A 25,651-nucleotide genomic window follows, 5' to 3' on the forward strand; every position below is an offset into this window, starting at 1 on the left:
CAAATTCAATATTTTACATAGTGACCACTAATACATCCAATTAATCCAGGGACCAATTATGCGATCTTGACTCCCAGCATCATCAGGATTCAAATGCGCATATTCTTGAGACCTTCAGAGCCCTCTCATAACTTATTTGCTCATTAATTTCCATACATGAAATTTTACACTTCCTTTTGTCCATGGTTCTCTGAGCTTTCCTTTTTTATCACTTCAACTCTTTGAAAAAATGTTTTACAATAGTTTTGTTTTTAACTAAGCTTTTGGCCTAAAATGTATTTTTAGAAATACATTCATGACAGAGAGGTATATGCTGGGTGTTGTAAGACAAAGTAGTCCCCAATGGAAGCTTAGTATTTCAGATTTACTACGTTTTTACCATTACCAACATTGCACCGTTTCAAAGACACATGTAGGCTCACCAGTGGGAGTAAACGTTAAATAAAATGGCTGTATTTGTGTTGTGGACATTGTGACCCCTGGTTCTCATCACCACTGCAGTAAAGAAATCTGTGTACTAAGGATTTATAATATGCTGCTTTTGAGATCATACCACTCTAAATGGCTGTTTACATCTCAGCGAGAAAAATTTAAATTGAGTCTTTCGCTCGCATAGCACTAGCGATTTGTAGAAAATGATACAAAAAATGATTTTGAATAAAACATGAAAATTACACAGAGTACTGTTGTTTATCTATAACATAACCATATAAAATTTCATCCATTTAAACCAAGATGTATCATTTTTTCATTTTCTATACTAAATATAGTTGGGCACAAATGGGTTAAGGAGGCATCCTGTTGCTCTGTTGTGGAAGTACCCTCAATACCTATAACATGTTCAGAAAGGCTTTTTGTGATATAATTTATTGTGATAATGATATCATATTGGTCACTCCTGGATACTGATGCCAACTGTTAGCAATTATCTATTGCTGGTAGGGGTAGAGTAGCTTCCCCAGAAGGGAGGAATGAGAATATTACTGAGCAAAAATTAGATAAATAAATAATATAACAGACCAGATTTGGCCCACAGCTGTCAGTTTCTACCAAAGGGAAAGGTCTTTTCTGCACAAAAAAAAACCCCTCAGTGGGGATCATTCTTTGTTTTGTGGTCAGCAGGCCTGTACACTTTGATAGCACATGCCAGTTAGTAGCCTTTAATGTCTGCCACTGACTTCTTATGATCCTTCAATAAAACATTATCAGAAACCCCACCTCAGCAGAGCCTATTACCTTTAATTTTCTTTCTTTTTTCCAGTGAAGTCTTCCACTCGGGGTTGATCTCCTCATATCCAGGCTTCAGCAATAAAGAGAGAAACAGGCACAGACAGACAAAAAGAAAGAGAGAAAGAAGAAAAGGTAAGAAGACTGTTCAGTGTGGTAAGCTGCTCTGTGCGAAACAACAGTACATGTGCTGAATGCATGATAGCATCTAAATCAGTAAGACAACCATTACAGGCTTACTGTGCACCACAAGAGCAGGAAAATACACACATATAGGTTTGCTTTTATACACTATTAGGACATGGGGTCATTCATACTTCAAACACATTACCTTTTATATGCACATACACACTCTGTATGTGTATATATTTGCATACTTTGTTAGCCCCCTTTCACCCTACAGGTATTATTTAGGTGGTGGATCATTCTCAGCACTGCAGTGACACTGACGTGGTGGTGGTGTGGACAGTTTGTGTCGCTCATCCTCTAGTCCTTCATCAGTGGTCACAGGATGCTGCCCACAGGATGCTGCTGGCTGGATATTTTTGGTTGGTGGACTATTCTCAATCCAGCAGTGACACTGAGGTGTTTAAAAACTCCAGCAGCACTGCTCTATCCACTCATACCAGCACAACACACACAGACATGCCACCACCACATGACCACTAAAATATGGGAAAAGGGGGCTAACAAGGAATTCAGAAACCAAGACCTACTGAAAAATTAGGTGTGCAGCTAAAAATAGCAGCACGACTTATCGTGGTCAACCATTTTTAAACAATGTACCACCTCAAAAGAGAACATCTGAAAGCGATAAGACAGACAACTATTTCACCCATGTTCTCAGAGAGAAAGTGTGATGCATGGTGGTGTGAGGAAATCACACATGGGTGTGTAAAATTACAGGGAAGTACGTTGTGGACTGTGACAGCTTTCAAGAACTAATGAGCTACACTGAGCTAAAGCTAGACCCGGCAATGCCATTTATGTTTATTTTACCTTGGACTAGTAAAAATATAACTTTAGAACATAGAAGTTCCAGTAGCACATCCTGATATATTCTAGTCATTTTGGCAGCTTTTTAGATTTTTCTGTTTAAACAGGGCTCTTAAGTAGGGTAGGTTTAATAGAGCCCCTGGTCAAATTATGAGTTTTGTTGCTTTCCTAAGTTGGAAAAAGTACACATCCTCTACATGGAACACACTTCTGCATATTTTAAAGCACAACCACTGCTTATTTGCTGAATTGAACATATTGGAAAGAAATGGGACAGAAAATGTGGCCTGTGCAAAAGTTATGGCACTTACTGTTTAATGTTTAGTTTTTTTCCACCATATTTAACTCAAAAATAAGTTAACACATCCTCTGCAGAGAACACAAATAAATTCATATTTAAGTGTGTTCTGTGAAGAGGATATGTTTATTTTTGTTATTTTCACTCAGAAAATCAACAAAACTGTAAAAATGTAATACTTTACTCCTACACCTGGCCCCATGTATCAGTACTATGCTCCACAAGGAACCTTTTTTTATATTTTGGTGCACTAATACAGAATTCAGTCAACGTGTGCGTTCATAAGTGTGCATATTATCATGTATTTTACAATGGCTTCAAACACGTCTCACTCAATCAGATTTCAGAAATGGAACTACGCATTTTATAATTTCTGTTTTAATGGTATCCTTGATTTTAGACTTGCCAGTTAACAACTAATCAAAGACTAATGGCAGTCAGTTACAGGTCAAAAGAATTTGCATCCCTAAAACTTATGTTCTTCCTTCATAGATATGTACATTTTCTATACAAATAGGGATGAACAGACAGATGGAAAAAGGACATCAGAAAATATCTCTTCAATAAATAATTAGCAAGTAAATCAAAATATTTTGGTAACAAATTATTAAAGCTCGCATTGTCAAAGCTGCAAAGTCACGCATTTATGAGCTCCTGCTAGTGTGGGTTCATAGCTGTTTCTTCTCATAAAACATTGAACACAAAAGCAACCTGCATGCTAATGCTGGGGGAAACTTGATAGACACAATTCAGACTGCTAAATGTGCTGGAGTGAGTGAATGAGTTGCAAAGCCATCTCTACATACTTTCCATTGAAAAAAATAAGTATTTTCCATTATAGTGGAGTCACTCTGGAACTTAGTTGTAGAAAACTGCGGGAAACCATTAAGTATTACATATATTATATTATAGTACTATAGGTGGGTGAAATAGATCAAAATATACCATAATACTTGAAGACATGCACAACATGTATCATGATTTTCAACCCAACTTTAAACCTTAACCTCAGTATTCAAACAGTTTTACCATTTTAGTTCAGATTATGAAATATCGAGCTTTAAAAGTACTTTACAAAAGCAAAACCATTTTGTTGGTAGGTTAACCCTGTTTATCTCCTTTATTCTACAAAGACGAGACACCTGTGCTAGCCTCTGCTCGCGGCTCACTGACATCCAGCAGAGGGAGTTCATTACCTGCTCCTCCTGCGTCCAGCTGCTCCTCTGTTTGAGCGATGGAATGTCCCACAGACTGAGCATGCCTGAGAAGTGGATTACAGCCAGCATCGAACCGTCAGGAGAAATACTCATCCTGAACACGCCGTCCTACACATATGCATACAGGTTATTTTTCAAGTATGTACAGCAATCCAAACTCATTTTAGTTTTCTTTTACTTACTTGGATATTCAACTAAATTATGTGTTAATTAGAATAAAAGAAGAAAAAAGTTGTGCGACATCTTGTAATTTTGTAAAGTTTTTTGTTCCCCCCCCCAAGTGTGAGCACTGAACTAAAGAAATGCTGAAAACATAAGCAGCTGATTTTGCGTCTCATGTTAAACAAAGTGTGCCCTTGTTTATAATAACAATACAAAATGATAGAAATTGTTAAAAGTTTGGATTTAAATTCTACATTAAGTTTGAACTTCTCATAACTTCTTTGATGGTAAACAGCAGTGTCAGTCATTTTAGAAACACTCAGAACCAGCAGTCACTGGTTTTCATAGATGTATTTCTCATTGCTACTCTGATAGACTTCTAACAGTAGAAATCAGTTATCATTGGTAGGTTTAAATACTACTGTATACTACTGTCACTGATTAACGCCTTTTAATTTAAATACCTCTGTCATCGGTTATTATTGGTTAATTTAAATACCTCTGTCATCGGTTATCACTGATTAAATTAAATACTTCTGTCGTTGGATATCACTGGTTAAATGAAATACTTCTGTCACTGGTTATCACTAGTTAATTTAATCCCTTCTGTCCAGTGACATTCATTTTTCTTTCCTATTCCACATGCACTACTGTATATTCACTTCAATCAATTCTTTATTTATATTGCTCTTGTTATGTTACTGTTTTGCTATCCAGTGTTGGATTCCCCTTTTGAGTCTTGGGTTCTTTTTGCTGCTCCTAGGGAGTTTTTCCTTGCAACTATTGCCTTTGGCTTGCTTACTTGGGACTTGGACCGGAATTTCTGTAAAGCTGCTTGTGAAAAGCACTATACAAAAAAACGTGAATTGAAAATGAGACGTAATATACTTGGCTGCCCAAGTATGGCATAAACATGGGGATAACACTGAGAATGCCTCATACTGAAAAGTGAGAAAGGAAAATCATGTGACAATTTATTGTAAATAGATAATTACATTATATTATCAGTACCTGAATCTGTCTAGTTCATAATGTTTTAATCTATATAAGTAATTCCTGAATATATAACTATATTTTGTAACAAGACAAGTAATTGGCTTTTGAACAGCAGTGTGCACTGGTTCAAACTGTCACAGACCCGCCACACACTTTAAACTTTTATTGTTTTAAAGAATAAGTAATTAACAATACAGAGTTGATAAGCAGTCCATTATTTAATTGACTCTGACATAAAAAAGACAAAGTGGGAGAGAGGAAGCAAAAGAGAAAGGAACGGTAATTACCTGCTCATTGTTTTGCCTGGAAAAAAGTCTAAAACTGGGCATTCTGAAAAGGCCTCTCCTCTGGGACTGGACAGAATCAAGAGATTATGATTACCATCTCCACTAATTAACAGCCACATTTATTCAGAATATTTAATTTTTTCCCACCTCACAAATTACAGCCATTATCAGTCGGCTGTGAACAGGTCAGGGAATATTTAAATTAAGTTATCTGCACTTAATGGAGAATTCCTCCATGTCTGTGTGTGTGTGTGTGTGTGTGTGTGTGTGTGTCTTACTGCGCTGACGTCGTCTTCATAACTGGTCACTTGTTTATAGTGTGGAGATCCTGACAGCACCCTCCAGGCAGTGATGCCGCAGCGGGTGGCCCTGGACGCTTTGCTGTCGCTTGATTCACAGCCGCCCACCAGAAGCAACCTGAGAAAGACGCATCATCAACATCAGACACAAAGAGACAACTAATATTTTAAAATGCATATACTGTATCATACCTATAGTAATTATGCTCTTACACAGATAGACAGACAGACAGACAGATAAACAGACAAACAGATAGACAGATAGATAGACAGATAGATAGACAGATAGATAGACAGATAGATAGACAGACAGACAGATGGATAAATAGACAGATAGACAAACAGATAGATAGACAGACAGACAGACAGACAGACTAGATAGATATAGACAGACAAACAGACAGACTAGATAGATATAGACAGACAGGCAGTCTGTTAGACAGATAGATACATAGACAGTAAAATAAGATTGACAGTTAATCAGTCAGACAAGATAGACAAGTAGATAGACAGATACTGTAGCCTAGCAAAGTTACACTATTTGTACTTTGTACTCTGTTCGAATAAGAGTTACCAATGCAGCTGCAGTAAAACTACTGACAACACTTAATTTAAAAAAATTAATACTGGTACAAAGTTACCAATGCAGGTGCAGTAAAACTACTGACAACACTTAATTTTAAAAAAAATTAATATCGATACAAAGTTACCAATGCAGGTGCAGTAAAACTAGACAACATTTAATTTTTAAAAAATGAATATCAATGCAAAGTTTCCAATGCAGCCGCAGTAAAACTAGACATTTTTTTTTTAAAAAATTAATATCGATACAGAGTTACCAATGCAGCTGCAGTAAAACTATCAACAATACTTAATGTTTAAAAATTGACATAAAACAATAAATATTGATTAGTGAAACAGTTTCAGTTTTCATCCAGTTTTAACTCCATGTATTGGAGCTTCCCTGAGCTAGCCACATCATAATGCAGTGTGGGAGATACAAACGTAAAGCTATGACAAACAGAGAGTGCAGCACAGGCAACACAGATCGGAAGGTCACGCCTTCTTCTAAACATTAGAGACAAAGCCCACACACTGCCTGTGGAGGGAGAGTCTGAAGGTAGAGGAAGTGAGAGAGGGTGCCTGTGCTAGACTGAGAGCGAGAGAGAGAGATTTAGACAGACAGACAGATGGAGTTGAGTTGGAGAGAGAAAAGACCTGCAGATCTGGGCAAATAAGAGCGGGAAAGAGGGAGAAGAAGATTGTGTCAAAGCCAGACCTTCCAGAAACTTCTCATCAGTTAAGCCAAAGACCAGTGTGAGAGGGCGATAAGACAAGAAAGCAGGCAGCCACACAGCTAATCCGGTCACATAAACATACACACACTCAGTCACACTGGACTAAGACTGCCCCCTGGTGACAGGTTACACACTAAAGCGGTCCATTACACTGTAAAAATTCAACTTCACCAAAATATCAGCAAATATTTTTAATTATACTCGTAATAGTAATACTCAGACACATCTTTAAAAACTTTTTTTAAAGCAGTCTCATCATGCCATAGCTGTGGAAATATGCTGCAAACTAAATAATAATAATAATAATAATAATAATAATAATAATAAGATGCACCTTTATTTATGTAACACTTTACAATTTAGTCTTAAAAACTAATTCTACAGAAGGATAATGAAAACATTTGCTAAAATAAAACTAAAAAAGTTCAAATGGAAAACCTGAAAAATTAGAAACTACAGAACAAAATATTGAAATAAAATCAATTCTTAAAAATCCTATACCATACAAAACCAAAAACAAATGTCTTTAATCTGTAACCACCACTACATTTGTTGTAAACATGATTACTCACTTCCCACAGCAGTTTGAATACTAGGAAAACCAACTTCCGATGATGTATCAAAGCAACCTCTAAAAACTACAACAGCTTTCATGTGGGGTTTTGGGGGTGGGCTGCTCTGAGAAGTCTTTGAAAGCTGGTGAATGCTGAAGGAAGACAGACAGCTAATGCAACTTACAGGAAGTCAAATATCTTATTTGAGCCAAACCAGAATTAAGTGATTTGTCACAGGGGAGGACAATGTGCCATAAGCTTAATTTAGCAAGGCAGCTACACGACCAAATAAATACCTCAGTTGTTCAGCAACCGAGATAATGGTGACATTAATGCTAGCTTTGTTGGATTTATTTCGCTTACTGAGCTACCTGGTTGACACCACTGGGGTCACCAAAGATTGTATGTTGCATTCACGTAATGGCTCCTCGGTATTGTAGTGTGAGAACAGTGATGAATGAAATAATTGTTCAGTGAAATGGAGCATACAACACAGAATGCAGAATATTACATAATATAATAAATAACAAACTATGTAGCATATAGTTTTAGACTGGAATGCCCCTTTAAGGCACATACAAAAGCTTTTCAAAGTGTGTGTGCGTGTAGACTCTCATCACTGATTAACTGATTAAAAGATTGCTCACTATTTCATTAATGTGTGCATGTGATTCAAACTGCTTTGGTAAATCCAGCTCAGAAATTCCTTGGTGCAGTGAACTGGTAATGCATTCATAAAAACTATTTTTACACAGATTCTAAAAAACTAAAGCTACTTTTCCAGGTCAGACCCCTCTGAGCCTGCACTCACCTATGGCCTGGATGGTAGATTGCAGCAGTCACACCATTAAAGTAATGAGTGGAAAAGCTGAAAGTGTGGCTCTCCTGGAAGCCTTGATTGGTTCCCATACTGAAAGACAAACACAAATGGGAGGAAAAAAAACTGTTAGACAAATATGACACGTGTGTCAGTTAGAGCTCCAATGATCTACCAGCTAAAATCCTCAGTGCAGCAAGCTAAAGGAGAATAGTCCAGGAAAAAATCTAATCTTACTACAAATGTAATCAGCCAAGACATGTTTGGTGTTTGAAGTTTGCTTCTCTAGCTTTGCACTGGAGCTTTGAGGATAATGTAGATAACAAGCAGTGGAAGCTTATACTGCACCAATTAGCATCATACATGCTGCATGCTTAAATCACTGCACATCTTTTGTTGTTTCTTTTTTTTTTTTTTGACACAATTGTCCATCCCAATATAGCCACAAGCCTCGTCTTCCCATCACACAATGCTACCAAGCTTGAAGGGCAAGGTTTGGACGTATTTCCTCTGAGACATGGGCCATCCTGACCACAGAGAGAGTGAAACTTTAATTATGCTCTCCTGACAACAGGGACAACAATTAAGGTATTGTATTTGAGTCTCGTCCTGCCCCCAACATGATCAGATAGCCCATCAGTGCTTGCTTGACACACAGATCTGCAGATGCAAGTCTAATAATTAGAGTGCAAAGTATAATATCTATATTTACATAACTTCGTAGCATTTGCTATGTCCCCTATTGCTTTAAAGACAGCGTGCACTTGAGCTGGCATGGGCTTCACTTTGAGTAAAATCCTCTAATGAGTAGACCGAATCCACCTAAGAGTCGTCTGAATATGTGTTTCAATGGCAAGGACAAGACTCTACAAAAAAGTCTGACCTTTATGTACAAAGGCATAACATGGTCAATGTCACAGCTTAAATTTGAGTAGTGACCTAAAAATAGTGCACAATCTTCAATATTTCTTCACTTTTCATGCCATAACACCTCTTTGCTTTAAATATTTTAAAATTCTAAACCCTTCTCTTTTGTAACTCCAGGTAATAAATGAAAGAAATCTCAGACTTTTGGACTCTGCATGCTTCTGCTTGTCAGCTACATGAGCTTCACAGCTCCAGCGCAAAACTACAGAAGTCTGTCTTTACCTATGAACTACATTTGGGGTAAGGTGAAAGTGTGAGTACATTTTTCACCAAGCTAATCCATCAGTAGTCAAAGTAGTCAAAACGGAGTGCAACTAGCAGAACTCTAGCTCTGTGAAAAGAAGGTGTAAGACAAAGGCAGTTTAGGGAGCGTGAGCATTTGCCCTATACAAAATTATCAGAGGGCTTTATGTGCTTTGATGTCTTGAGCAAATCGTTGCAACGCCAGACGAAATACCTCCAAATGGCTTTGAAAACACCAAATCACAATTACTCCCACACTCAACAGTAATAAGGGCTACTGAGAAAAAACCCTTCCATTCGAGATTTCAAAGTGTCCCACAGTGGACCCAGAAAAGTAACTTCTTTTAAAAAAAAAAAATTAGCACTTTTCTCTTGAGAACAGACGCATGAAACTTGGTAGACATAAAGACTTTCAAAAGTCAAAGACATGCTGAGCTGAGAATATAGATAATATAAATAAATAAATAAATAAATAAATAAATAAATAAATAATCATAATTTAGAAACTCTGTACTTGGCAAGTTCTACTCTGAAAAGAAGCCCAGCAAAGGAACTTTAAAGTAAACTCCAGCTCAAAACGTGGCCTCAGTTTATTAGCATGGTAGAAGCGAAAAACAGAAACCCATGGTCGGTCTGCTTATGGTCCCTATCTATTTCAAACTTAATAAAATGGCTTTTGATGGAATGGGGAATATGACACCACAAAGAAAAAACTGAATTTTCTTGGGTGCAAATTAGACGTTCATGCCTCATTTGATCTATACTTTGCTTTCTTCCACAATTCTTATCATATTACACAGCATTACACAAACACAGACACAAACTACATACTAACAACAGCTCGCTAGACACTAACACCTGCTCATGAGCTTCACAGAAATGAGTGGACACTGACGTAAACACTTACATTCAAAAATAATGTGTTAACATGCTTTTTGTGCAGTCACTAACATTTTGTGTTAAAACATTTAACTTAATCTTTGACTACAGCTGGGCAATACGACAGTATTCATCGTTATCATGGTAAATTGTGTCACAATGCTTTTCTAAGCATACTGTGGATATCGTCAGTACTTACAAACACTTTTCACCTCTATGTTTGATTACACAAATAGTCCTGTTTATCCGGATTTTGTGCGGCTCAATATATGAAAGCTGAATTTAAATTGTGCCCCCTGGTGAAGAATTTGTAGCCTGTAAAATGTGAGTTCCATGAGTTGCTTCAGTCTAAAAACAACCAGGCTTCCCTCAACAGCTACTTCTATTTGTATCTGCAGTCAGGCTACAAACACAAATAACGTATATTTTTATTTTCAATATAGGCTCTCAAAAGCAAATAAATACAGAGGGATCCAAAAGTTTTTTCATAACAAATGATATCATCTTAACGACATGAGTAAAAAGCAAAATGTTTGAATGTTCATCATTTCTTAGTATTTGCTAATTCTCTTTTTGCTTTAATGATGCCGCATGCTCAAGGACTCCATAAGTTTGTATAAAAGTCTCCAATCAGTAGATCAAATCCACCCGAGAGTCGTCTAAACACTAACATTTTTTTGCTTAAAATATTAAAAAATTCTAAGCCATTCTCTTTGGAATTACAGGTTTAAATGACAGAAATCACAGATTTTCCATGTCGTCTCAGACCTTTGGACCCCATAGCATGCTTCCACTTGTTAGCTATGTGAGCTTCATAGCTCCAGTGCAAAGCTAAATAAGCCTGCCTTCGCTTTTCTACTACATTTCAAGTAAGGAGAAAAGTGAGTACATTTTTCACCGAGCTAGTCTTTTAAAGTATCAAGAATTGTGCCCAACTAGCAGCGCTCTTTTCCAAAAGAAGGTGAAGGACAAAGGCAGATTAGGGAGCATTAGTGTTTGCCTATACAAAATCGTCAGAGGGCTTCATGTGCCTTAATGTGTTGAGCAAGTCGTTGCAATACTAGATGAAATATCTCCTAAAGGCTTTGAAAACTCCAAATCACAATTACTCCCACACTCAACAATAATGAGGGCTACTGAGAAAAAACACTTTCATTCGAGATTTCAAAATGTCCCACTGAGGACCCGGAAAAGTAACTAATTTTTCTTAAAAAAAAAAAAAATACACTTTTCATTCGAAAACAGACGTCTGGAATTTGGTAGACATAAAGACTTTCAAAAGTCAAAGCCATGCTGAGCTGAGAATTACAAAAAATTAAATTAAATTAATAATTATAATTTAAAAACTCTTGTTGTACACACGTACTTATCATTCGACTCTGAAAAGAAGCCCAGCTTCCAGCTCCAGCTCAAAATGTGGCCTCAGTTTATTAGCATGTAGAAAAACAGAAATCCATGGTTGGTCTGCTTATTGTCTCTATCCAATTCAATTTCATACAATTACAATTTGACAGAATGGAGAATAAGACACCACAAAGAGACTTGTGTTGTTTATTTCCAGGTTTAAATGAACAAAATACCAGATTTTCAATGTGGTCTTAGGCCTTTGGGCTTCATTGTATTTAATTGTATTTAATTCCTTAAAAGTCAGCTTTAAAACGTTTAATGATTGCCCGTCTGTACCAGTTGTGCTTACCTACTCACCAAACTAATGCATTAACCTGTCACCTGCGGCATGCATCACATTTAAAATGGTGTTGTCTGGATGCCCTGACATACTGTAGGTGGGTAAATTGGATGTTTTCAGTGAATGGCTCCTTCAAGTAATTCAAAAACTATTCAGAATGCACTTCTGATTCGAAAGCTCTTTACAAAATATAATCTTTGTCCATTTACTAAAAACATTTTGTAACCTTATAGCTTCACTTTGCTGGTGTACAGTTAGAGACTACAGTTCATCTGTTGATGCAGTTGTGTTAGTCATCCTCTAGATCTTCATCAGTGGTCACTTTCTGACCAAAGAGCTTATTCCACGGACTCTTGGTCCAGTACTGAAGTTTTTCTGTTTTACGGTTATTAATACTTGTACCAACAGGACCTAACAGTACTCGAGTGTTCTCTTCTTGCAGCTGAAACCAATCACTTTGTAAAGATTTCGCTAAGGTGATGTAAGTTGGGAAGCTAACGCTAATGCTATTATCACTTACGCTAGCCTCCACAGAATGTGTCTTTACTCATATTTTTACACTCAACAGAAAAAAAACTGAAGCCTTACTTAGCCCTACACATGAATTTGTGTAAATGTTGACATTTTCCTGTTTGGTTATGCTTAGAACAGTGCAATGTATCATTTCATATCAACCAATAAGTAAAGCTAACTAGCATGCAAGACCGCTAATTAGCCAAATTAGATGCTATAGTGTTAGAGAAAATTACCAAAAAGACAATGACACCGTTACTAGTGGTTATACTGACCGTTTCATTGTCTCTCATGCAGGTGGAAAATGAATTGGATCTAGAACTAATTAATGTCTAGTGGTTTCCATTTGGGTTAGTTCTCGTTTCTGAATGTGCCTATAGAACCTAGTGAAGCACAAGGTAGGTGTTAATAAAGTGATCAAGTAACTCTGTAATGTAATTTGAAGCAAGCACGATGGTCCCAGTTTCCTTACAATATAACTCCACAATCATATGCCTGGCTTATCCTTATCACAATCGAATGCCTATCTGACCACCTGTTCTGTGTTTAGCATGCTCACCTGACAAGGTAGCTCTTGAGTTGGCCTCCATAGGTGATGACAAGCAGCTCCGCTGACCACTGGGCACTAGCGGTGTACTCCAGAAAGATCAATCCAGCAGCAGCATAGCTGAAATCACCAGGGAAACTCACCGCCTGAGGGGATGAGAGAGGTGTGGGAGGGGGAGAGTGTCCTTGCAGAAGTTAGAGACAATCAGGTTTTTAGGAGTAAGTTTGAAAGTGAGAGAAAAACAGAGTTTCTCTGAACACTGTGCACTGATGGCCTCTGACAGAAGGACAGAACAGTACGCAGTAATGCAGAGGAGATGACAGCGATGTGGATGTGTTAGTAAGAACAGGGGAGGTGAAGGATTGACTAGTACTTCACTCTGACAGCTATCTAAAGAGTGACAGAGGGAAGACTGGGTGAAAGTGAAAGGAAACGGTGCAGCAGAAAGCGCTTCTTCTCTCATTCTGATTGAGTTAAGTCCTCAGAGAAAGTCCTCCAGGGTTATGTGAGGCTTCAGGTTGAAAGCAGGCAGAAAATATGCGCCGTGCTTGGGCAGCAGAGCGGGAAAACTCAGCACACTCACCACTCACGGAGGAGCAGGCCTGAGAACTAGACTAGACTCAGAAAGAGAGAAGTGCTAAATAACATACAGAACACACACACAGAGAGAGAGAGAGGAGAGAGAGAGAGAGAGAGAGAGAGGTCAAGTGGGCAAAAACCATGTGCAGTAAAATGCCCCTTGCAGCACTACAAAGCCACCGGGCCCCTTCAGTGGGAGAGTCAAGCATTCAGGCCTGTACCATTCTCTCAGAGCGCACCACACATGCGCTCGTCCACTTGTGGGGAAGATGGTGAAGGATGCCTCGTCTGATCATATTCTCACATCTCTGTAGAGCAGTGTGGGGTTTATGCTCTGCAGCTCTGCCATAAATTTGGTAGTCAGTGTTCCAATAAAAGGCTCAATAAGTGTATCGATGACCAACTAAAAAGCAAAACAGAGGTTATCCCAATTTCCCCAGTGATTTGCTGGAAAATGAGTTAAAAACTGATACACACATTAAATAAAGTTAGTCGTTCATGTCTACACCATGTCTAGGTTTAATTTATCTCTGAACCATACAAACTCTGACCGGATTCCATCAACATGTTTCACTAAAACGCGTCCCTAAATGAGATCCGATTTTACTTTCACCACGTAAAAAGCACATTGACACAGGCATTGTTTCCATTTTACCTCTGTTTACTTTTTTGCACTTTATGATACAAGTAAAGAAGCTTGGACACTTTCATCAGCCCAGGCTGCAAGATGGCTCTTGGTTTGGAAAAATTCAGTCTTGTGTATCCTCCATCCTTTGTTTCACTGTTTATCCTCTCACCTGCTAGGCAGAGCTCACATAATTGTATATGGAAAATGAAGACACATCCCATTTACGCTTGTCTCTGACCGTCTCTGACCACCTGTGCATGTGGTTTGAGTAATCTGATTGTAATCTGATCACAATGCATCCTGGGTTTGTTTACATCTGGCTTTTCACACGGTCAAGTAAAAACTGAGTAATACCCAATCACTGAAAACGCAGGCTAATGCAAGATCTAAACAGGCCTGATGAGATGTCTCTTGCTTTGTTACGACTAGTCCAAACAGCTGCAGCCTGATTATAAGTGGTACAAATAAAAAAGCTCCCATTACTCCATTACTCCAGTATTTCCACCAATACACTGGCTCCCAGTTCACTACAGAATCTGATATAAGGTGGCTCTGTTTCTAAAGCATTGCACAGCCTGCCATTTACACATATTATGAACATACTTGGTATACATGCTCCTTAAAGAGCTTTAAGGTCAGCTTCTCACTCACGTCTGACTGTTCCACAGTCTTTGTGGAAGACTGTGTCTTGGTTGCTGCTGTGGCAAGAAAGGAACCGTCTACCAAATGACATCAGACAGGCGTCCGTAGTGACCGCTCTTAAATCCAAGCTCAAAACACATTTTTATCGATTGGCCTTTAGTAATTGTTTGTGCTGTTTGAGTGTAATAGCGTTGAGTGTGGTAGTGTTTTTATGTGTAAATGAGTTTGCTGTATGTGGAAAACAGATGGTTGGACAAATTTGTCCAGTTATTGTAAAGCACTTTGATTTTAAAAGTGCCATAAAAAAAAATATATATATATAAACGAAAGAGGAAGCTGGACTGCCATGTAAGATTTGTTCACGCATTGTTACTTTGTTTCAGCACCTTTCATCAATATTCATAAATACATTTTTTTTTTAATTGTGAAGGCAACATCTTGTGGCACTGCTGATCTTGATAAAAAGTATGATTTATAAGTTGGGATTTAATCTTTATATTAGTTGAACGAAACATTGAGTATGATGTAAATTAGTTATTAACAGCCTTCTAGCTGCACTTTCTCCTTTCCTGATTAATCAATCAGAGTCATAATGAACTGACTAATCAATAAAGTGAATCATCATTAGCTGCAACTCTACTATAGAACGTCTGAGGCTGCAACTAACCAGACAGAAGCGAGATCTGCTGTTCTTTCAAAACTATCTGAAGCATGCAACAAACAACATACATTGCTGTTAGCTGGGTTTGTTACCTTTCAGTACTGCTAATAATAAAAACAGTATTGCTGTCTGGCACCATTAACAGTAAAAACAATATGTCACCCAACTCTAATTACAACAAAAGTCACTTATAAAGAGTGACTAGTTTCTGTCCCTCGGGCTGCAGATTCTAGTATTCTAGCACTATGATTGAGCTCAACTTTCAGTCCCTTCCTTCAGAAGATTCAGCGCTGGGGATCCAACTTTGTTGTTCCAAAATGCCGGCGTATAGCTCTGAATAATTCAACACCCGAGAGCTGTACTTTACAAACAAATCCCATCTGACAGTCGGTCCTAAAATTAACTAATTAACGAACAACTAAACACATGGCCGGTTCAGACCAGCACTGCTGAACAAAGTCAAATTAGCAAACCAAATAGCCAAACAGAAATAAAGTCCTGTTTGAAAGGCAGAAACAATGACAGCACATCTCAAAACAAATCAGAAAACTACTGGGGCTTGAACAGAGATTTTAAATGACAGAGCTTCCTCTCAACATCAGACACAGGGCAAAGGAGTGAGGAGTGAGGAGATAAAGAGACATAGACAGAGAGAGAGAAAAAGAGAGAGCAAGGCTACATTCACAATACCAGCCAAAAGCGACCGAAATGTCATGTCGATATAATGTACTTCTAATGTACTGAGTAAGTATTGTTTTTATAAGAAATGAAAGTCACACCTTTTTGCCACTCTTTAATTGAGAACCATACATAAAAGTAGCTCAGATCTGATTTGAAAAGAATCTGGCTTTTTTTTTTCTGGTTTACATTTAATCAAAAAAAAACAAAACAGACGCCACTTTGGCCCTGTAATGTGAGCACAGCCAAAGAAAGGCATGAAAACAGACAGAGGCAGGTGGAGGTGTCTTACCGGAGGGATAATGAAAAGCTCGCTTCCCACCAGGTCGAAGACTCGGACAGTGCCGGTGCTGTCTGTGTACGCCAGCAGAGTGCAGTCATGACTCCAGGCTACTTTACGCCACTGAGGAGACGGGTCTTTGGGCACTGCAGGCCAAGAACACAAAGATTCATCATCACAACATGCAAGTTTTACTGCAACAAAGTCAACGGCGACAAGTGAGTACCCAAAACTCCTTTTTGTATTTACGAGTAGTTAACGCAGTATTTCAATCAAATACAACATGTTTGTGTTATGTTGGCATGTTTTTTTCCTCCTGACTGAGTAATGCTACTTCTTTCCATTTTAACAAAAAATGAGACATGTAATATTGAATGTAATATTTATATAATATATATTTTTATTTACTTATATAGAATATAATTTTTATCATAGGACAGCAGAAACCACTACCCCTGTCACTATAAAACATAAGCTGATCCAACCGCTAAGCACACCCATTTTCAAGTATTTAATTTCACGGTCTTATCTTATGGCAATAAAAATCAATTTGAGATATAAAGCCATAAATAAACAGCCGATTTAGCATGAGTCTGAGTGAACTCTCAATGCTGAGCAGCATCAAAAGCCTCCAGAAGGGCAGCGTTACACCGGACACGGAGAGCCACATCCAATCCATCCGATTCACTAAAGACAAAAAAGCCCATCAGGAAGGCTTTTCAATTAGAGCTCAAAAGCTCAGCCTACTGAGAATCAAAAGCTTACATGCCAGAAAATGAAGTGAAACATCAAAACTTCATCTCGCGGCCCTGATCACTGCTTCATTAAAAGGAACGCACCATCTGAGCCATCTCTGTGAACTCCCACCTCCTGCAGACTGCACAAAACCTGCGAGCTGCATAATTATGATTACAGCCATTCATCTATTCACAGAGTTCATTACAGAACGCTTCGCTTTAAAGGTATTTTAACAAGACGACTGGCTGATTCGCACTGTGGCGTTCACTGTTTTGAATGACTCACTTAACAACTTACCTTGTTTTTCTTAAAGGTTAAGAACTCAATCACAGCCAGCAACTGCAAATGGTGAATTTATTCTTCAGACTACAGATACAAATCGGTGGTCTCTGAACACTCACCCCTGGCCAACTTAGTGCCTCTGTGACCAAAATCTTGGAAGATGACATTGTTTAAACATCACACTTTGTCACAGTCAACATAGCAGTAAGCAGTTTAGTCAAAAAGGCATATTACAGTATAATTAACACTGATGATGATTTCAGTACATACATTTATATAGCAAAGGTCTGCTCTGTGGTGGTCCTGGCCATTGAAGAACAGGATAAAAGGGGGCTAACAAATTATGCAGAGAAACAGATTCACTACAGTTTGTAATTGTAGAGCTGCGAAGTGCACCTATATGGTAAGTGGAGCTGATAAAATGGACAATGAGTGTAGTAACAAGAAGGTGTACTTAACCGAGTGGCACATTACATACATTACAGCATACTTGATCTATTAGGGATGCACTGGAGTTTCAGCCACTGGAAATTTTCGTACAAAAATATAGAGAAAAAGTCCAAAAATATTGACCTGACAGGCCTCAAAAATGCAAAAACGTAAGTCTTCGCAAATTATTTCAAATAGTAATAAAAATAGAAACGGTGATTAAAATGCATTTTACTCCCTTCACTCTTTTGTTCCAGTCAGTAGCAACACATCTGAGCAGTTTCAAAATGTTGCCCACATGGAACTATTTCACAGATTCTATCAGGGACACTAGACTAGACTAATCTCTGTTCATGTTAAATATAATGAGAGAATACAACACCTAATAACTATTACAGGTTTGATAGCACATGTAAAATACAGCAAAACAACAGAAGCTAAACAGTAAATCCACTAGCACACTGATGCCATCTGTAGCCACAGTGGATTAAAAAAAAATCACAAATAACAGTGCCAAAGTGCAAATTACAATTAAAAAAAAAAATTAATGTAATTCACTGCCTTGGATGACTATCCACCCTCTGTTCAGGACGTTAGTTTTTTTGGCACCCTGCAGTTTACATACTATAATCATAATAATGAGTTGTTTTTTTGAAGACAATTTTCTAGTGCGATTCTTAAATTTCTCTGAGGTTGGCAACTTGATAGTTGGTACGGACAGAATCAAATTATTATTATTTTTTTAACGCTATCAAAAACCAAGTTTGCTAGTAGGACCTCTTTTTCATGAAACCTGTAGCTGATCAGCACTGTGGAAGGATCAGAGGTGGATCAGGCTTAATATAGCCAACTCCCCATGCATTAAAATATGCTTGGATCGGCTCTGATCCCAATCCTCTTGTATATTTGTCATAACTGTTATATCGATATACCAGTCACAGATAAAGTGACACGCTAACGTTAGCCTGTTTGGCTAAATGGCTGAGCTAGGGACACATTTTTCACTAGTTCCATTTAAGGTGGGACAGAAAATTCAAACAAAAAGCTGGCGAATAAGAAGCTAAATTCAGCCCTGTAGAAATTAACATGTGCAACAATGGCGCTACTGTTAAAAGCAATATTGATATAGGCTTATCTATATATTGTTAAGGTTTGTTTCTACTATTTTGTACAATAAACATATTTCAGACTTACTTTGGTTGTTAAAAATGATAATTATTAAAAATAGACATCCCTGAATAACTGTTGACCTACAAAAATAGGTTCACCCATTTAAGCCCACTGTGCCGCAGTATATTCCTCTCTTTCACTTTTGTAAACACAATCTAGTACAGTGTTACTCAAATACAAAAAATACAAATGTATGAAGGGGTCATATAGCTGGGAGTGTATCAAATGGCAATCCAGGTATAAACAGGTAAAAAGACTCTAAAATGGTTTTATCTGTAAAAATATTTATACCTTGACACCGAACCCTCAGAGATTTTAATTACACCATGATACAAATACTTGGCCAAACCATCCACTACTATTTGTGATTATGATATCATAATAGTGTCATGTTGTCCACCGCTATTGCCAAGACAATGGTGCAATGGATCATCAATGCCAAACTGACAATTATAGCCCCTCATTCTCAGTTTTAACTGATTGTTCTATGTGATTGATTTCTCTGTGGTTTCTGGGTTCTGAAACAGCTCTGAAGTAACACACATCCTTTGGACAATGACTGGAAAAGTTCTACTATTCAGTTTAGCTTTTGAAGAAAAAAAAAAAAGAAGAACTCGCACAATGAGATCCAGAGACAATCAATTATTGCTTGAGCTTATACATATTTCAAGCCTTCCTTCAAAAAAGATTGTTTTACGGCTTTCCTGACAAATATTCTGTTTGATTTTATCAGTATGAACTGCAAGCACACCAAAGTCCCCACATTTGTAGAGGCTTCACAGCTCAAATACCACACCTCCTGCTTGTGACTGCTGACACACTCATCAAATGCTAGCAAACACTAGCAAACACACCTACAATCCCGTTGGTAAATGCCACACTTTTCTAGCTGGCATTTTGTGGGCTTTTTTACGTGTGCTTTCTCTAACTTGATCAGATTTGGGTGCTCAGTCAAGCTAAAGTGCACGCAAATGAGGTTCAGAGGAGAGAAGAATTGGAATTCCATCTGCGCCCGCCCTGCACAAGATCATTTAGGTATCCAATACAGGGAACGAAAAGCAGATTGGATTGCCAGTCTAAAAATAGGAATTAGAAAGCGGATAAGGTATTGCAATTTCTGCAGCACTGAGCTGGAAATTATCTTTAGCTGATTTTCATTGACTTTGCATTCAGGTAGCCCAGGACAATGACGGTTAAACAGTAAGACTACACACAGACTCACTTCTTTCAGACTATAATCCAATACAATTATTCAAAGTGGGAATGCGTACAGGCCTCTATTAGGTAAAGCCATGAAGCATGGTGCAGCGCTGAAACGTCAATCAAAACGACTGGAGGCTCCAAAACAACACTCTTATCGCCCGTGCAGTGCAGAGATTGGAAAAAGGCAAGCTGGCGATTTCCATTCAGGATGAAAACTGCTGGAAAATGCTGGAAAGAGGGTCCGATAACTCTGGATGAATGATGACGCTTTAGCAAGATAAATACCTGTAAGAGGAAGGGCTCAGCGGAGACCATAAATCAAATCTCGTCTGCTAAAGGCTAATTAATCTGGGTGCAGCGCTGGAACTAATACGCCTGAGTATGCGTGATGAGAGCTCTGTATCGTATCCGGGCAGATTTGCTCATCATAAATCTCAGTTTAGGAGGGATGGGGGGAGGAGGAAAAATAAGAGAGAGCTCTTTTACAGCAAGAGATGCGCTAAGTCAGCAAAGTTGCCTCGCCTACCCTGGACCCGCAATAAAAATGTCTTCCCAAGTTTAAGAGTACAGCCAACAATGAAAGCGCACCACACTCAATCATACAGAGTTCTATCACAATATGGGGCTGCGATACAATACAGCCTCTACATCTCTTATAAAACTGTAACTCTTTACTGTTATGGACTCTCCAGTCCTGAGTAATTTAAAACAGAACTTTCAAACTCACAGCAGCAGATACCTTAACACAAGCAGTCAAACACCACCTATCAAAAGTTCAAAACCTTGCCTTTTTTTAAAATTATCTGAGCAATTCCTGATTTTTATTGATTTTTACTGTTACTTTCAATGAGGTAAGAAAATAATACTTGCAAAAATTTTGAGCATGTAACAGCTAGGTACTAATCGCTTGGCTATATTTTGCACAGCTTCATGTTTATCAAAGTGTCATCCCATAAATTTCATACAATTCATATATTTCACATAAAGGGGCTGCAGAAGGGTCCTAGAGTGGTCTATGTGATGAGTTGAAACGGAGGGATGTACTGAGAAAATCATTGCTGAGGTCATACTTTATGAATGAACCATTGTAAACAACCAGATTTTAAGAAAAGTTTTCATTCCAGAGCAGTTTTCTTCTTTTCATAAGGCTAAAGTTGGCTTCTAATTTTCTGCTTCACCTTAAATGATAAAGCAGCTGGCAGGCACCAGAATGTAACGGCAGCACCACTTAAGGTGGAATGGAACAATTTCAATAAAAAGCTGACATAAAAGAAGGCAACTTCAGCTTCATCCTCTTTTTCACAACATTCTGTGAAAAGTATTGTTTATTTTGGTTTTCCTTTTTGTTCCTTGCATTGTTTCTAATTCAGGAAGAAGATGAAAAGTTTGGTTTTACGTTGCAGAGATAGGGTGCGGAGTTTGTGCTTTCAGCAGCTGATGCATAGCATTAGCACATTATAAAGCCTGTCAATTCAAAGATTTCAGGATAGATTTGTTACATATTTGGATTCTTGTTTTTTTTCGCTCTTTCCGATAGCCAATCCAGCATTTTCTGCTGATATTGATCTGAACTGGATTGGTGCTATCTTCAGTGATTTGTCAGTTGTCTTCTCTAGACTATTTTTAAAATCACATACTGAAAATCAAGAGTGATGAGCGCTGACATCAAAACAAGGGGATAATGTCGGACACAAGGTAGTACTGTTGTCAGCTATTCCTTTAAACAAGTTAAACTAATTTGCTCATTTTTTAAAACATTCTGGAAAGCTAGGTGTCCTCAAACTCTTGACTGGCAGTCTACATATACTAAAGCAATAAGCCACGAGAGGCCGTGCATTACTGTGAATTTAGTGTTTTTAGGCACATTAAATCCATTTAAGTGACTTTTTTTTTGACTTTCATATTGCCGTTTTACAGTCAATTATATCGTAAGTACCTTATTTCAAGCCTGTGATATTAATAATGGAGTTGTTAGCTATATTTTACCTGTTAGCTAGCTGACCAGACATTCGTTGAGAACATAACTGGCCTCTCAGTTTAAACAAAAAATGGGTTCTTACTTCATCAATATACTCAGTGGCCATGCCAGTAATATGAGAGTCAAAGATCATTCATTAACAGCACAAGTTTTTTCGTGCTGTGGTGCAGTAATACACAATTCAGCTGTTGTGATGCGGTCATAGGTGTGCGTATATTGTGGATTTTAAAACAGCTTTGAACGAGTCTCAGCCAATCAGATTTTAAGACCAGAACCATCTGTTTTATAATAAACATTAAAGCTCACATCTTAGTTGTCCTACCACTTTAGCACTAAAGCCGTAGGTTGTAGTCTCGCAAAGCAAAGCACTGACTTTATTGCTGTCACCTTTTACCAGAACTATCTGTCAGCAGGCTCGAGACACTAGAGAGGGTAACACCACCTCAAGCCATGGAAAGCAATTTAATACCAGAACTACAAAACGGCCTATTTTGTACTTTGTCTGCCTTTTTTTCAGAAAGTTTAATTTTATTTGCAGGCATTATTTCTTTTCCGGAGGGTTGCCCTGGAAATCGGATGTTAAATTTCCTGGCTCTTGTGAAAAGAGAAAAAAATTGAAAAGGACAAACCTATCGGGGCGAGAACAACAGGCCAAGCGACACACCTCTATCTCAGCTAAAGCACTGTAAATTATGTAGGGGAGAGCAAGAGCGAGGGAAAAAAGGAAACGAGAACAGGTGAAAGTGAATATGGTGTTTCAAAAGTCTAGTTCCCAATGTTTAGTGCCTTTCTGAAGCAAATTAACTCCTCCATCATCTCCATGAAATGAGAAGACGAGCAGGGTGGAAGCTTGCCTACATTCAGCTGCAGCAGGCCTGGCCTCTGAATGATATACTTCACAGAAGTTTTACGACATCAGAAATCACTTAGCTGAGGTCTGAAAAAGGATTTGGAGCAAAGAAAAAAAGAAGATAATGCTGCTTCATATCAGGGAACACAAGGACAGAAGGACATGTGGGGCTAACCAGCATTAAAGAAATGTAAAATCAGACCAACTGCATCAGTGCACCATATCAGATGGCAGATTAGACTGTTTAGACAACTTCTCTGTTAATTACTCAAAGATGTACACATGAATTAAGCTAATTAAAGAGTTAATTAAACTCTTGTCTCCGCTGCTGCAGCTGTTAATTACTGAAGTGCCAGTAAGTAAAGAAGAAAGCTGAGAATTTCACTGAAACTTTTTCTCCCGCCTTCTTTCAAGTTCACTTGTCAGGCTCTAACTTTCCACTAAAGGATTTAGCACTGTATTATGTAATTCTGCTCCTTTCTTAAAGGGGCTAATCTGGTTTTGCTTTAAGCTATAATATCCTGCATGAATGTTAATTCATTAACTGTCAATTAAGAACTATAATGGTCATTTCAATTGAGAGACTTCTGCCCTTTTCAGGCTCTTCATGCTCAATTTTGCAGTTGCGTTTCAATATTTTTAAGTAGGTATTTTAAGGGAGTGTGGTTGCAATGTAAAATGAAAATTGTTTAATGAAGAGTCTTTTTTTTTTTTTTACTTGTAGTAAACGTAGCCTAGTTGGTTTCTGTCAAAACAACTAGGAAGGTCAGCTCTTAGCTCTGTCTTAAGCTGGAATGTTTGATGGTTAATGTGATCTGTTATCCCTGCTTTCACACTTGCAAGAGAGACTTCTGCCATAACATGGCCAAGAACTGCCTACTTTGACAAGAAAGGGACATCTGACTGACACCAGCAACACACTGGTGATTCAATGTGATGTGTAAGGGCAGACAGTGAACTTCACAAACTTTTTTCAAACCAGCATCTATATTGCTACGAAAGGTCCAGTCACAGCACATAGAGCAAGCAACTGTTTACAAAAGACATGGGAAATAGTTGCATTCAGCTTAGCTTAGATATCAGACGTTCCTACTTGTAGGCGGAGCAGCTGGGACCGTGACTTCACGGCCCTTCCATGACTTCAAGCTGCATACTTCATTTTGAAAGCATTCCAAAGATTTACATGTTTAGTGCAGAACCAAAATAACAAGCTCTGGCAAATACTGTGAGGACTGGTTAAATTTGCATGAATTTCTCGTGACCGCCAGATCACAATTTTCTGGAGGGTCTGTCTTTTGTGTTCCTTCCATTAGATTTGAGTAGGGCGTGACTATATTCAAAGAGGCTGATGTGTTCCCCTGCACCAATCAGAATTAGGGCCTATTTTTCATTGGCGGCTTCTTACCTCAGCCCTGATCCACACGACCCATATTGTGTTTAGTCATGCCTAACTGACTACTAGTAAATGGGCTAGCTAGCATATTAAAACCCTGGCATAATGACTGTAATGCATTTGATTTAATTTTTAAGAAGATTTCTGCATAATTTGCTGGTTGAGATGCAAACAAAGTCATTTAGAGTGGTCTGAGAAACTCATTTTACAATAGTGGGAATTAAAAGCAGTGGTTGTGATGTCTACACAAATACAGACACATCAAAAATGACTAGTATGTGTTGATAACTGTAAAACAGTGGTAAATCTGAATAGAACAGTCATTTCCTTGAGGTACTTTTTTGCCTTACAATGTCCTGCATGTACCACTCCACCATGAATGGATTACAAAATTGATTTTAGCCCAAAAACTTTTCTTATCGCAACCTTATTGTCAAACAATGTCTGAGATACCAGGCAACATATTCATAACCATTTTGTGTAATAACTTTCTCTAGAGTAACTTTTGAGCAGTGCTCACCAACCTATTCTACAAAGGGTCAGCATGGCTGCAGACTTTCATTTGATTAATTACATGCAATCCTGCTTGGCTGGAGTGACAACCTGCAGCCACACTAGCAGATAAGAATGATGGGCTTGGGGTGAGCAATATGGCAAAAATATATCAAGATACCTGAAGAATTGTATATGATATACGATATGTACCACAATATTTAGTCTCTAAGTTTGATAAGTTGAAACAGACAAAAAAGAACCAGTAATGTTGCGCTAAAAACCACAATGTAAAAATATATGAATACAATGATTTTTATTTACCGTTTCACACAGCTTTGCACTAAATCCAATTACACAGGCGTAATTTAGCTCTCTTTGTAATTAACCATGCAGTTGGTTTTAAGTGCTACCGATATGTTCAGGAAAGCATTTTGTGATGTAATTTATCATCAATTGTGACCAGAAAGCTTCTTCAAGAATGGAGCATTTCACATCAAACCTCCCTGATTGGCTTTGTTTACATTTTAACAGTTTAATTACGAAGAAAAAATTCCCCTTTACCTCAAACCACTGAGAATGACACTGCTTACAGTTTAATGAGTGAATTACGAAGAACAAAAGAACATCAGCGTTAAATCCCCTTTAAATAAAAAGTTAAACTGGTCTTGGAAAGGAGCTTGTTGATAAATCTGCTCCTT

General features: G+C 38.0%; 1 protein-coding gene across 3 annotated transcripts in view; it reads right to left on the bottom strand.

Annotated features, from left to right (window-relative positions):
• Window positions 1–25,651, bottom strand: part of nbas (NBAS subunit of NRZ tethering complex) — a 296,070-nt gene that overhangs the window by 264,484 nt on the left and 5,935 nt on the right. For all 3 annotated transcript variants that reach the window (XM_036582328.1, XM_036582327.1, XM_036582326.1), the window contains exons 7-13: window positions 16,428–16,561; window positions 12,960–13,093; window positions 8,146–8,244; window positions 5,462–5,600; window positions 5,184–5,249; window positions 3,718–3,846; window positions 1,237–1,300 (exon numbers count right to left, since the gene is read on the bottom strand). In XM_036582328.1, the coding sequence (XP_036438221.1) occupies window positions 1,237–1,300; window positions 3,718–3,846; window positions 5,184–5,249; window positions 5,462–5,600; window positions 8,146–8,244; window positions 12,960–13,093; window positions 16,428–16,561 (765 nt within the window). The remainder of the gene's footprint in view (window positions 1–1,236; window positions 1,301–3,717; window positions 3,847–5,183; window positions 5,250–5,461; window positions 5,601–8,145; window positions 8,245–12,959; window positions 13,094–16,427; window positions 16,562–25,651) is intronic.

The sequence above is a fragment of the Colossoma macropomum genome, unplaced genomic scaffold, assembly GCF_904425465.1.
Source record: "Colossoma macropomum unplaced genomic scaffold, Colossoma_macropomum, whole genome shotgun sequence".
Taxonomy (NCBI): domain Eukaryota; kingdom Metazoa; phylum Chordata; class Actinopteri; order Characiformes; family Serrasalmidae; genus Colossoma; species Colossoma macropomum.